This window comes from Pavona decussata, unplaced genomic scaffold (genome assembly GCF_977016875.1).
Source record: "Pavona decussata unplaced genomic scaffold, jaPavDecu1.1 SCAFFOLD_110, whole genome shotgun sequence".
NCBI classification, from domain to species: Eukaryota; Metazoa; Cnidaria; class Anthozoa; order Scleractinia; family Agariciidae; genus Pavona; species Pavona decussata.
The window spans coordinates 594092-608164 of record NW_028145524.1 but is presented as its reverse complement, the minus strand read 5'-3'; the positions used below and the strand labels follow the sequence as shown (position 1 = coordinate 608164).

General features: G+C 40.3%; 1 protein-coding gene across 3 annotated transcripts in view; it reads left to right on the top strand.

Moving 5' to 3' along the window:
- Nucleotides 1-13793, top strand: part of LOC146470837 (contactin-2-like) — a 43717-nt gene extending 29924 nt beyond the window's left edge. For 2 of the 3 annotated variants that reach the window (XM_085121543.1, XM_085121542.1), the window contains 9 exons: nt 564-716; nt 923-953; nt 2374-2558; nt 3728-4088; nt 5013-5215; nt 7724-7786; nt 9544-9723; nt 10378-10508; nt 11135-13793. In XM_085121543.1, coding sequence (XP_084977669.1) covers nt 564-716; nt 923-953; nt 2374-2558; nt 3728-4088; nt 5013-5215; nt 7724-7786; nt 9544-9723; nt 10378-10508; nt 11135-11335 — 1508 coding nt within the window. In that variant the 3' untranslated portion in view covers nt 11336-13793. The remainder of the gene's footprint in view (nt 1-563; nt 717-922; nt 954-2373; nt 2559-3727; nt 4089-5012; nt 5216-7723; nt 7787-9543; nt 9724-10377; nt 10509-11134) is intronic. The other variant, XM_085121541.1, reaches the window with a different exon arrangement.
- Nucleotides 13794-14073: the final 280 nt, after the last annotated feature.

Genomic DNA, 14073 nt, shown 5'->3' with positions numbered 1-14073 from the left:
CCTTAAGGGGGGATTACACCTAAACGCCATTTTTCCCCCACTTGACATGGCTTTAATGGAAATATCTCGCTCACGTTTCAAGCAATCCAAAAACCCTATCATCATCCTGTGAACCTGTGTTGTGGGGTATTTTGCGAATTTTTGGGTGATTTTTTGGGTATATTTAGGAGGAGTAGTTTTTCTAGAAAGATTGCTAAAATTAAGAGAAATAAGAAATATTGAAGATTTAGTGAAGTTTTAAAATTAAAATTTGTAGTTAATAATAAATAGACGGACACCAAGTTAGTCCACCAGCAACCTGGGGTGCTCTTGCGTGGGTATCAACTGTCTGTTGGTGTTTCAAAAATCATTTTCTTCCTTCTATCTCTTCTTAAAACCTCTTCAAATTTCATTCAAAATTAGGTGTGATGCCCCCTTAAACTTTTAACCTGCCCACATGTACTGCTATCCAGGCCATTTTGATAATCTGAAGTATTGTTTCCAAAGCGATAGGCTGCCAATGCCTACATGTAGTTGCAAATTGTTAAATCTTGGTGATCTTGATGATTTTGTTTAATTTTCAGTGCGCCCTGGTCCCATACCAGGAGAAAGGGGTGATGATGGAGCTCTTCAAGACTGGATGATTGCTGTCATCGCTGGAGTAGCTGGGCTTCTTCTCCTTGGCATTGTTATACTGTGTCTTTGTTGCTTTATGCGTCGCAAAAAGAGTCTTGGAGGTAAGTTATCACTGGCTGTGCTAGCTATTCATATAGAGGGCTCTCATTAAACTTTAATCTTAGCTGGCCTTTTGTCTAACGGAAGTCTTGTAGGCGAACTTCATTTACGTTCATGGCTGATGATCAAGTTAATAGTTTGATAAAAGAAATTGTCATTATAGTTGAATTTACTTTTTAAATTTCGAGTCTTTGTTTTTCTTTTACAGATAATCAAGTTAACATGTCTCAAACCTCAAGGTAAACAGACAGTGACTAATGACCTTTAGATACAATGTACATGTAGTCAATGACTTGACATTATACAGCTGTTTCGACAAAGGTTGTCCAATAAAGCGTAAAAGCGTACGTGACAATGCCGAAAGGTAGTCTGGGAAATACCCAATAAATTTCTGATAAAAGCCCAGAATCCATATTGCCCGCCATCTCAAGTCTTCTCTGTACGGTCGAGGCATTATGGATTCTGGGCTTTTATTAAAATTTATTGGGTATTTCCCTGACTACCTTTTCGCATTGTCGCGTACGCTTGTCCTTTCACCATCGCAACCACCACCATCATTAGGGAGCTTAAAGGCCGGTTTCCATATGATCTCGGATCGCAGATCGCAATAAGGTCTGCGATCATATGGAAACTACTTCTGCGATCGTCTGCGATCCTGCGATCGCGATCGCAGACGATCGCAGAAGATAGAACCATGTTCTATCTAAGGGCTGGTTTCCATATGATCGCAGACGATCGCAGACCTTATTGCGATCTGCGATCTGCGATCCGCGATCATATGGAAACCAGCCTTAAAGCAACGACGACAGTGACGGCTAACGACAACGCCGCAAAACAATAGGTTTAATGAGCAACATTGATACATTTCTTTGTCGTCCTCTGCAAAACAACAAGGTGAAATGACCACATTCAAGGTTTTGTGGAGAACGTGAACGTACGGCGGTAAATTTTCCATTTTCTTTCTTAACTTGTACGCCACTCCTACTAATTTGGTTCCTGGATAGTTCGCCATTTTTGTAAAAGTTGAGCGAGTTGAATTCGTTGCCGTTGCCTTCGTCGCTGCTTAAGCTCCCTATTGTTACCATCATCATGTCATCATTATTATCATCATCATGAAAGGTCATTATTGAAAGGATGATGCTCATAGAAGCTTTGGTGGAAATAAGACCGCAAGCAGTCTCTCTTTTGCTGGAGAATCCGCAGGGAAGAACGCCCGATTCGTCCCCCGAATATCGTGCTCACTCGGTTTTTGCATTCTTCCCTGCGGAGTCTAGGTGGAAATTAATAGCAAGCGCTGCCAACCTGTGGTACAAACAGGGTTCGTACGGCTCATGGAAAAAATGGAAAGTCATGGAATTTAGGTGTGGGTCATGGAAAGTCATTGAAAATGATGTTTATTAAAAAGAACAAAACAATTTTTTTTTTGTTTTTTGTTTTTTTTTTTTTTTTGTTTTGCGAAGAAAATAGTAGAAACATACCCAAAATGAAAGATGATTTCCAAGAAATGGTCAAATTTCGGTCATGGAAAACTTGGAGAAGTCATAAATAAGGTCATGGAAAGTCATGGAATTTGAAAAGCTGAAAAGAGCACGAACCCTGTACGAATGTCAATTACGCAAGTTAAGTTTTTATTGTTTTTCATCCCTTTAACGTGTGCAGTTATGTAGTTGGTGGCCCAGAGGTGAATCGTTCCTTGGATACCAGGCCGCGTAGCTATGGCATGGAATCCGTTGAAGATGACCCGTTCATTGAAGCACATTTTGCATCCATGCAATCCATGAATACTGCAGAGGGAAAGAAAAAGAAGCCTGATAATGGTGTCAACTATGGCTACTTGTCACAGGGTAAGTGTCTTCAACTCTATCTACCCCAAGGTCTTAGCTAGAAGGGTCCCCACGTGTTCTGTGGACACCCACTTTTTGAACTTGAAATAAATTCAGTGAAATTTCGCTTACTGTAATATCAGACACATGCCTCGCCTTTAAGATGACCAGTTTTCAATTTTACTTTAAATTAAATTTCACTTAATCTTTTTAAAAATTTTACCAGACACTTGCCTCTAGGATGCCCAGGGTTTTTTTTTTTTTTTTTTGTTTTTTTTTGTTTTTTTTTTTTTTTTTGGTCTAGCCCCAAGCATACATACAATAGAATACTTTATTATTAATTCTCCCCGAGGGTTTTTCAGAATTAATTTACAATATGTATATATAATACAACTAAGAGTAACGATACATGTTGTTTCAACCTGGGCACGGCATTCTTATTGTGGTTGTAGAGCTTGACTGTCCCATTGTCCGTAAGCTGAGCTCTGGACTCTTGACAGGGTTCGTACAAATCTTGAAAGCCCTTGTTCTTGGTCCTTGAAATTCCTTGAATTTCCACTGAGCAAAAACTTAAAATATCAATACAAATATTTCTACCGCCTTGTTAATTGCACATGTAAGTCAATCACTTACTGATTTCAAGTTGTTTGGAAAACGCTGTTAAAATATCATAGCATTTTCAAGTGACTGTGTAGTGCTGATTGATTTCAACATAATGTAACCATGTTTGTGAAAGGTTTTCAATAGGCAAATCTATTTGCAATAGGAGTAGCCCCCTTCGGTGAAATTATGTGCCATATTTGACGTACTTGTGCTAGTTTTGTGCACCAATATTCGGCATTTTACTTTTTGCTAACCTTTTCACATTCGCACTCTAGAATGGACCGGTTCATAGGATGAAAAATCAAATATTCCATCACGTACATGTAATGCCAGTGTTGATTGCCTAAAAGGAATCACACAGTGGAACCTTATTTCATGAACCTCTATAAAAATGAAAACGAAGCCTTTGGTTTAACAAACGATATCCTCCAGCCTGGCCTTTTAACATGTATGGACAAGAACCTCGATACAAGAAACCGATTTCCATAGTGCCTTGGCACTTGGTTAAATCGAGGTTCCACTGTAACTCCACATCTGTTGTAAGACGGTGACAAATCTTGTTCTCTGATTTGTTCCTCTTCCGCCAGATTCTGTCCAAAATCAGCCCGAAATGCTCCTTAACCCTGGCTCTCGTCTCCCACGAAATCACCCAGTGGCACAAAGCACTGGAGATCTTGACGCCAACTCAGGGTACCCAGCCAGAGGTCCGCAGAGAGATTTCAGTACGCTGCCCCCGTACCATGAGCCACCCTCATTTGAAGAAGCTATGCGTCAATCTGGACGAAAGCCTAAGACCAGGAAATCGACAGGAGACCTGACTGGACCTGGTCAAGCCAGACATTCAGGCCGCAAACCCAGGCAGTCACCTGCTGATGAACCCACAGATTCAAGTGACGGAGAATTCCGGTATACTCCTCAGAGGGCAGCGCCCCCTCCTCCAAGAGTCAGGTTAGTTGCGCACTGAGTTTTTTTTAAACGTTACACTCATTAGTAATCAGTATGCGATTGCAAGGTGAAGTGAGATTGACAATAGGGACTTACCGAAAACACGCCGGCGACGGCGCCGACATCGCTACAAAACAAAAGGCTTAATGAGCAAAAACATTCGCTCTGCACGTGCGTTGTACATTTTGATACATTTCTCTGCCGTCCTCTGCAAAACGGCAACGTGAAATGACCAAATTCAAGGTTTTGTGGAGAACGTGAACACAAGACGGTGAATTTTTTCATTCTTTTACTTAACTTGAACGCCACTCCTACCAATTTGGTTCCTGGGTAGTTCGTCGTTTGTGTAGAAGTTGAAGGAGTTAAAATAATCGCGAAGTAGCACAAATGAAAAAAAGTTACATTTTCAAGTGTTGTTTTCGTTGGCGTTGCCGTCTTGCATTCGTAAGGTCCCTTATAAATATTGGCACGAGGACGGTCACTTGAACGGAGCGGCGAAGCAAGACATGCGAACTTTGGAACTCTAAAGTACAGATGACTTGGCGTTCATTTCTTAAAAGTACTGAAAACTTTTCGGGCCCGAAAGTATTTTCGAAATCCATTTCATATCGATTGGTAGTAGTTTGTCATGCAACTTAGCCAAAAAACGTGTAAATTTTTGATAACGTTTTACGTTTAAAGCACGTTAACAAGCAAATATACAGTAAAATAGTTTTTCAGGCCCGAAGGTTCTCCTTCAGATCGGTCACTTTCGTGTTGTTTTTAGACTCATTTTCATCTCCAATCCATTTTCCAACTTTCTGTTCCATAACCTTTGTCAAGAATTGTAGCTTGAAGATCATCCTTTTTTTTTAATTCTATAAAGTCTGTTTGCACGCAGCTGTCTGACTCATGTCTTATTTACCATTTACATGTCATCCTTACCAGGCACGTAGAATCGTCCCGTGAAGACCCTCGTTACGCTTCAGTCGACCTGGGACATGGTTTGGGACCAAGGGTATTACCACAGGGTCCCCCAGTTACCAGCGTTCCTAGAAATAATGGCCCACTTGATCCCACAGTACCTTACGCTATGCCTCAAAAGAAAAAGTCCAGAAAACCTCGAAATGAGCCTGGTGAACCGGCATTTGGTAAGTAGTGTAATTGACAGTTGGTAAAGAATAAGATATGCAGAAGTGATTGGGGATCTTGGGACAAAGAACTTTTAAGGGCGATTTACACGGTACGACTTTGTCGCATGCGACAAGCTTACGACAGGCCTGCGACGCGAATTGTTTCAAGCCAACAACTCGCTTAAGATTGCCGTGTACGTCACAAAAAATGTCATAGGATTTTAAATCCTGCGACAATCGTAAGTATAGACAATGTTGATGGACGAGAGTTGTGTGCGATTTTTTGCATGCGCTCTAGAAATCGCATGCGACGGTTATAACCAAAAGTTGTGTAATAAAGGTTGAAAAACTGCGCAGAGTATAGTTTTTTTACCCTGAAGAAGGTAGCATTACCGAAACGTCGGTTGAAACTCTCTTAACAGCGTCTATTTTATAATTTTTGAATTCTCAGTAAGCAAACGTTGTACCGTCTAAATAGCCCTTTATGTGAAAGAGATTTAATGTTACATTTTAAGCCTGAATAAATGACAGATGCAGTTTTTCAGTCAGTGACAAAGACATGTTCGAAAAAGAAAATATGAGCTCAACCAACAGTATGACCCTTCCAATTACTAGTTGGGATACTCTACTACTGAGCTACAGGAGACTCGTGGGAGCTAAGGAGTCTCTTGTAGCTAGTGTATCCGAACTAGTATGTTCAACTCCCGCTATGAGAACTCGGAGTTTCTTTTTCCGGGTAGGCCTGTGTCACTAACTGCAAATATACATCTATCAAAGAATAACTTTGACTTTTCAGTTTTTCTCACTGATTTAAAACTAGGATCGATTTCCGCCGCTCCCTCGCGTCCGGCTTTCCTTTCCCGAACAGTGGCTGGTAATCGAGCCTATCTAAAACTTAATCATTGGCTTTGTTCTCTGTAGACCTAGAGTATATATCGCTTTGAGCTTCTCCTTTTCAGGGGTGTCGTGAGAAAAGCTGGAAAGGGTCACCTTTCGTTTCCTAAACAGAAAGTCCTAAGTTCGTTGACAAAAATAAATCACTTTATTTAAGTGTCAATGTATTAAGCGTAGAGAACTAATTGGGAACACTTTCCTGATCGGATTGGAATTGGGAAGTGTTAGTTTTTGAGGAGAGGGGAAAACCGGAGTACCCGGAGAAAAACCTCTTGGAGCAAGGATAAGAACCAACAACAAACGCAAACCACATATGACGCTGAGCTCAGGATTCGTGCCCGGGCCACACTGATGGGAGGCGAATGCTCTCACCATTGTGCCATCCACGAGATTATATTGTGTCTCAATCTTTGGTTGTTGAATATCCTTTCTTTGTCGTTTTCTCCCCTTAGTAAAACATTACACTGTGGTTTACGTTTGCCTGTTTTAGAGTTTTTGTGCTTTTCCTACTCTGAGAGCATTAAAGTTGATCTTATTTTTATTGGAAAGCTGCCTCGATTTTCGCCAGTCCCTACCACTCTTGTTCCTTGAAGTTAATTATAAATGTCTTCCTCCCCTTTTCTAAACACACAGTTTTTCATTTATAGTCAAATACATTCTTTCCTAATTTTGATTCTAACCCGGCATCCTTCATACTTTGTTGTTTGTAATGAATTCTTTGACACTTTATTTTTAAACTCTTTTATCTTATTATCTTATTTTGAGTTTTCTACAAAACGGTGCCAACTAATGCTCACTTTAGTAGTCTTTTAAAGAGTCAACATTTAAGGAAAGTAAAAAATAATTATGAATACCCCCTGATCCGCTTAAAAAATTAATACTCAGTGATTCTTATTGTAGAGCTCTTTAAAACAATTAATCATCTAATTTAACCTCTAAAATCCTTTACAACAACAGTTACGCTTCCAGAAATCTACCACTAATAACCTTAGACGGTAAAGTTGACTGATCCGCTTAAAAATACTCAAAATCAATTATTATCATTGTAGAACTCTTGAAAACAATTAATCAACTAATACAAATTTTAAAATCTTTTACAACAACAGTTGCTCATCTAGCAATCAGCCACTAATAACCTTTAGATGGCAAAGTTGACTGATCCGCTTAAAAAATACTCAAAATCAGTAATTATCAGTGTAGAACTCATTAAAACAATTAATCAACTAAATGCAACTTTTAAAATCTCTTATAACAACAGTTACGGATCCAGAAATCAGCCACTAATAACCTTTAGGTGGCAAAGTTGACTTAATCCGCTTAAAAGTACTCAAAATCAGTGATTCTCATTGTAGACAATTAATCAACTAATGCAACGTTTAATTGAAGTCTTTTAAGAGTCAACAACAGTTAGGCATCCAGAAATCAGCAACTAATAACCCTTGAATGGCAAAGTAAGGTGTCCCCTCGCCTCCTATACGCAAATGGCCTTTGGCTCGTCAAGCCACGCACTCTTGTCACGCACTCCTCCCACAAAGTGCGTGGCGTGACGAACCAAAAAACGCCTGCGTGGGAGGCTAGGTTTTCCCCAGTGTTAAAGTGATAAAATGAATTAAACCTGCTGTTGTTCAACAGGCCGGATTCGTCCGCCACCAATGATGTATGGACCTCCCTACTGGAGAGAATCTTATAAAGGATGTTAGTATAAACCATATTAAACCATGACTTAATTTGAAATAATATTAACTGAATTCCCCGTGCCTTTTCTGGTGTTAAATAGAGTGATTGTGAAAGGCTGTCTATTCTGCGCGATCGTTAAGCTCTGTGGTAAAATTTGATAGTACATTTGCCAGCTCTATCGATAAATCTCCACTAAAATCTAAGAAGAACACAACAGTTAGCGGGAAAAAGATATAAGAGGGTACCGAGGGATGAGGTGGAAAGCAGCTTTTCTTAGGCGGGATATCAGAGCAACCCGTTGAGCACATAACAAAAAGTCTAATTCGCAGTCAAGCTAAACTAATAACAATAGTTTCTAAACTTGTTGATCTGGCCCTGGTTCAAAGAGCGGATAACTCTATCCAGCGGATGAATCGATATCCAGTTTATAAAATGTACTCCAACCAATATATTTCCTCATTCGATGCATTTTTTCTTCCTTTTCATTGGCCGAGAGCAAACCACGTGACCTACAAAACACTGTCTACAAATAATGGTCTGCTCATGCGCAATACTGTTCAATTGTGTTTTGCTGCAAATAATATTATGCTCATGCGTAATTGAACGGTTGACTGAACGTACAATTTGAAGTCGACAGAATGGAGAGAAGGAAACCAATTGATTTCTACCACTACTCCCGCCAGGCAGCGCGCGCTTACCGATTCCCGAAAATAATTATGAAAAACAAACTCGGTGGTCGAATGATAAAACAATTATTGAACTCGGTTATCGCAAAATATCGCGATTTGTCAGTGGCGAGCAGATCAATTATTAATAATTGATCTGCTCGCCACTGTCAAATCACGATGTTTTGCTCAACCTCGTCCACTAATTGTTAATTATCCGCTGGGTAGCGACTTATCGGCTGAATAAATTAACAAGCTCTTTGAACAACTGGGGCCTGGAGTTTTCAGCCGCTCCCTCCTTATGCTAGCTTCTGTTGGCACAGGCGAGAAAATATGCGTCACTTGTGTCATTTACGAGTTATGCGAAGGGAGGTGGCTAACAGCTTAGGTCTACTGATTCATTAACTTCCTCTTTTTTTGTACAAATATAACCGTAATCATAAAAAAGAAATAGATTTTTTTGTAACTTAAAATTAAATCTCATAATTTTTTCGGTTCTAAATCTTAATGCGCAGTTTAAACGTGGGTTTTTTAATCATAAAATGCTTATTAATGCTGGATATACTTGCATGGGGAGAAACTATCATTATTTTGATCCGCATTATTATTTAATTATTAAAATACTCAAAACGTGCCTAATTTAGCGAATTTTATTTGCGTGCTCAACAGCAATCATTCTCGTTGCTCTTGATAACATTTTGTAAGTATGGGCAACATTCTGACACTTAAGTTTTTCAAATTTTTTTTCTAAACCTATTACCTATAGAAGGAGTCTCACTGGTTGTGTGACAAGTCAGTCAATTTAAAACAACAACGTTAAAAGATTCATAAAAAGTTCTTATTTAAAAATGATCACAAAACGTAGTGGAGCCCCTTTTTTTTTTTTTTCACCACTAACAGGTTTCTAAAATCTGGCTGTATTAATAGAATCACCGTGTAAAAGAGAGTCCATCGCCCCTGAGAACTTATTTGATGAAGATGGCAGTCAACTGCATGTAAAACCGAAAAAAAAAAAATCGTTTTGCTTGTGTGTATGATAGATAGACTGATTGACTGACTGATTATTTTTTGTTTGTTTGTTTGTTTGTTTTTTCTTTTTCGTGAACGCAGGGCCTCCCCCACAGTACACCCCTGAGGACAGGACACCTGAAGAACCTGTTCAACTTGCGGGAGATTTAGACCTTGATGATCCATCCACTCTACCTGCTAGTGAAAGACCCCCAGACCTCCCCCCTCCTATGGCTATGTTGCCTAGTAGCCGCTCAATGCCCGTTTACTATGACGACCCAGGTAAGGGAAGTGCAAAGTAAAGTAAATGGTCACTCTTCAGGATTTCATTCACAGACACACCTTCTGCGGTACAAAAAACAGCACCAAAGAAGAGACCTGCTCAGTCAGCTGTGATTTAAATGGACAGAGTAGAGCATTGTTACTAGCAGCGCAGGTGCTACTGAACTACAGTATATTGTCAGTTGAATGGTCACATTTTAGGATTTCATCCACAAACACAAACGTTAGAACTACTTTGTACAAGATAATAAACAGCACCTCAGGAAAGTGCTGCTCAGTAGCTTTCATTTGAATGATCACACTTTAGGTTTTCATCTAGAGACTCAAAAGTTAGAACCACCTTGTACAGCATAATAAACAGCACCACCATTTTTCGTTTGAATGGTCACACTTTGGGTTTCATGGACGGCAAGAGTTGATTACACGTCACGAAAAGATTTGGGGTAAAAAGTTAACGAGTGCTTTTTCAGGCTACGCTTGCCAAGCCTTTAGTTTTAAAACAATAGCCTCGTCAACACAAACGTTATGGCAAGCATTTTTCTTTCACTTAAAATCTGAGTGAAAGAAATAAAACGTTCTCTGCTACCATCAGCTACCTTGATGAATGGTAAAAAAAACGCGCGAACACTTAAATATTTGTTTCTTTCAACACAGATGATGGGCTTCCTGAACCTCCAGCTTTCTTACGTGATGTGGTCCGTCCGCCGGACGGGAGAGAGCCGCGGTACGAGCCGGACCGGGCTGCACCCTATCACCCACCTCCATCGCCCGGCCGGCAACGACAGGTACAGTTTGTCCCGTCAAACTACGGTTTAGTTGTGTAGTATCCGTTGCCTTAGTACAAGACAACCAGAACCAGGAAAGAATGTGGTAGTGTAGCAGCTCTCGTAAGCTTTAAAGTGTTTTAATTGTGTAGTAAGTTGAGCTGCAATGTTTCGGTCAGTGCAGTGCATAGGCTCTTTGAGCTCGTCACGCATTCCTCCCCCACGAAAGTAGAGGAATGTGTGACGAGCCTTTAGAGTGTCTGCGTGACTTCTGAAATTACTTAGCTAAAAGAGAAGTCTTGACGGATATGACCAGCGCGACAGTATCTACACGATTCTTGATTGTGGCTTAGCAGCGCTCGATATTTCTCACGTCGCAAAAGTTCATAGGATGACCGTTGTCGTGGAAACTCGCGTCCACAAGCATGGTAAATCAGGTGTCACGTTGGTCACGCAAACACGCCTTCCTTCCCACGTGGGAGGGGGGGGGGGGGGGCTTTCCGCAGCCGTCCTGTCAGCGAGGGCGAAATTTGTGTCAGAGATGCGCAATTTTATGCAGGGAAAACCCTGAAAAGAAGTTTACTTTTTCACTCTGCCTTTCATTATTGTTACTATTTAACAAAATATTTCTTGTCTTCGGTCCACAGCCTTATGTCAATATCCACGGTCAACTCGTAAGACCAAGCTCGCGAGATTCCGACGACTTCCGAAGACCCGAATCCTTACGATCATCACGAGACGCGCTCACCCCAGAACCGGAAACGCCTTCACCCCAGTGGCAACCGCGAGGGAATGAGCCCGACAACAGAGGAGCACCGGAAATAAATTACGTTAGTTATTTGGTATGACCGCAAGCGCTGACAGAGAAGCTGGAGTTGACGGTATCTGTATACCAGATGTCACGGTACAAAGAGCTTTTATCGAGAAAAGAATACGAGAAGCAGACATTGCTTTGAATGTGGCTGTCGTGTAATGCAATCTTATAGAAATGGGAAGTGACAATCAAGCATTGTCCCACTTCTTCAGTCGAGGCTATTTTTCTCCGAGAAGATTAATCCTGCTCGCAGCTTGTTTTATATTTTAGAATATAGAATTTGCAGTGAAAATCCGCCTTGCGAACGTCTCCAGTAACCTAAACATCGTACAGAGTTTTGAGATTTTATTTCAGAAAATTGAAAAACTGGAGAGCTTTCCTGAAAAGTGCTGCTCATTATTTTATCCACAAACTCAAAAGTTAGAAACACTTTGTACAGCATGAGAAAACGCACAGGGAAGTACTGCTCAGTGGCTTTCATTTGAATGGTCACACTTTAGGATTTCGTCCACTGACACAAAAGTTAGAATCACCTTGTACAACATAATAAACAGCGCCACAGGAAAGTACTGCTCGGTAGCTTTCATTTGAATGGTCACACTTTAGGATTTCATCCACAAATTCATAAGTCATGCTTCAAACGGTTTTAGAAATCTTTTAGACATTTTATCTAGCTATCACGCATAGAAATCGAGAACGAATAATCTAATTGTTTCAGTATAAATCTACTAGTCGTTCAAAACTAAACCAGTAAATTCTCTATATCCACATCGCAGACGCTTCGAAAACGCGACGAAGAGGCCGCCATTTTGTTGAAAACCGCTACTCACTATCTATCACAGAATAGATAGCGAGTAGCGTAGCCAATCAGAGATCGGCATTCGTTGATAGAACACTAGTAGATTTATACTAATATCAAATATAGCTATGTTGAGTTCCTTTTGTACGTTGGGAAGAGTTACTTGTTCAAGTCCCAAATTTTCATTTATACAAGATGCACTAGACTCACGTCAAGTCGACTTCTTAAGGCGCCCAACATGTACGTCGGGCGATGGAGTCACGAAAAGTGACTTTATTAAGTCCAAAGACGGATGCACAAAATGGTAATAATTTGTTACCGACAGGAAGAGAGCAAGTTTATTCTACATCTTAGTGTAAATATATTTTTGAACTGTCCATTTTCAAGCTTTTAAAAATTGACAGTATTAATAGTATTGTTGAGAAATGTACACCCTACATGCTTTGCCAATATCTACGCATGCAATTCAGTGACCGTATTTTTTATTATTGTCGTCCCGGATGTAGGAGTGCACTGTTTAGGCAATCCCTCACTGAGGGGCAGCTGGTGGGGTCGAATTTGTCCCGCCTGTTTCGACCTTTTTCCTTCTTCCCACTTACTGCTCCTGGGTCTCCGAGGATACTTCTCAAGATGATTTATGCTTATCCCCAATAATTTGTTCCCCTTTTAATAAATAGTCCCCATTTTTAGACAGATAAAAGAATTGTTACCCCGGGTATTGGTAGACAGAAAGGTACTAGTGAAATTGGGTAAAGCCCGCCCTAGTGAAGGGCGGGCTGCCAGGATTGTTGATTGTACAGGCGCAGCAGAAGTGAAAATAGTTAGAAATTAAAGACTTTTTTAGTCGTTCACGTAAGCGAGAAACATTAAGCCTTGTTTTCACTTGCGACGCAAGCAAAGGCATAAGAGCTTAATGTTAAGTGAAAACGAACGCGACGCAAGCACTAGAAAAGGAAAAAATTTGATCCTTGTGCTTGTACTTATGCTTGCGTTGACGCCGTTTTCACGGTGATTGAGCATTCTTTTGCTTGCGTCTGTGCTTGCGTCGCTAGTGAAAACCAGACTTTAGAGAGTTTAAGCACCGCGTTTCTGACAAATAAAAGACGCGATTTTGATTTTCACCATTCACACGTTGCCTCGTGTGTACACGATTATTTAAACCTTTTCAACCGATGATTAGAAAGTCAGGTCTGTTTGATTTCATTTTTATTTAAAAATAGCCATTTTATGTGTACATCAGAAAAATCGAACAAGAAAAAAAAAGCAGCGACGTGATGGCGATTTTATTACCTTGCAAGGCTTTTGTTCTTCTAAAAAAATCCGTTTTAGAAGAACGTTTGTTCTTGCAATTATTATCACTGTTGTTGTTGCTCGTTAGTGAGTGTCCTCTGGAGCACATTTGATGGTGTTAATGGCAAATTGCAAATTTGCCGTGGAAACGCAGTGGTTTAATTCTCTACTGTTTCTGCAAAGGCTTTCGTTCCCATACAGAGTCTCGGGAACAAGTCTGTCTTCCCCGGCCGTCGTACGCAGCTGTCCACAACAGAATTTTTGAAAACTGGCGCAAGACTCGATCAAAACCTATTGTTTAGGTAACGTGTAAATACAGAATTGTTCTTGTAGCATCCGCTAAAGTAGGATATTTTATAAAACATGCAATAAGAGTAAATAAAATTAGGTTGTTTTTGATGGCTTTCGATTGTGAGTTGTTTCCATAGTAACTGTTCAAAGCTTTTTCTGTCAGTTTGGGTAGCGGTTTTTGAGCCAAAGATTAAAACAAAAATAAAAAATATATTTTTCAACGGAAGGTGGGAAAAAATTTGAAGTAAGGTCATAACAGCCGTCATTGGAGCTATGAAAAGTGATGATATTTCTGTCTGAAATAGAATAGGACAGTTACTCTGTATCCGGACAGAACACGGGCTCCCCACCCCACCCCCATATCGTTTGAGAACCCAACCGGGACTTGTCAC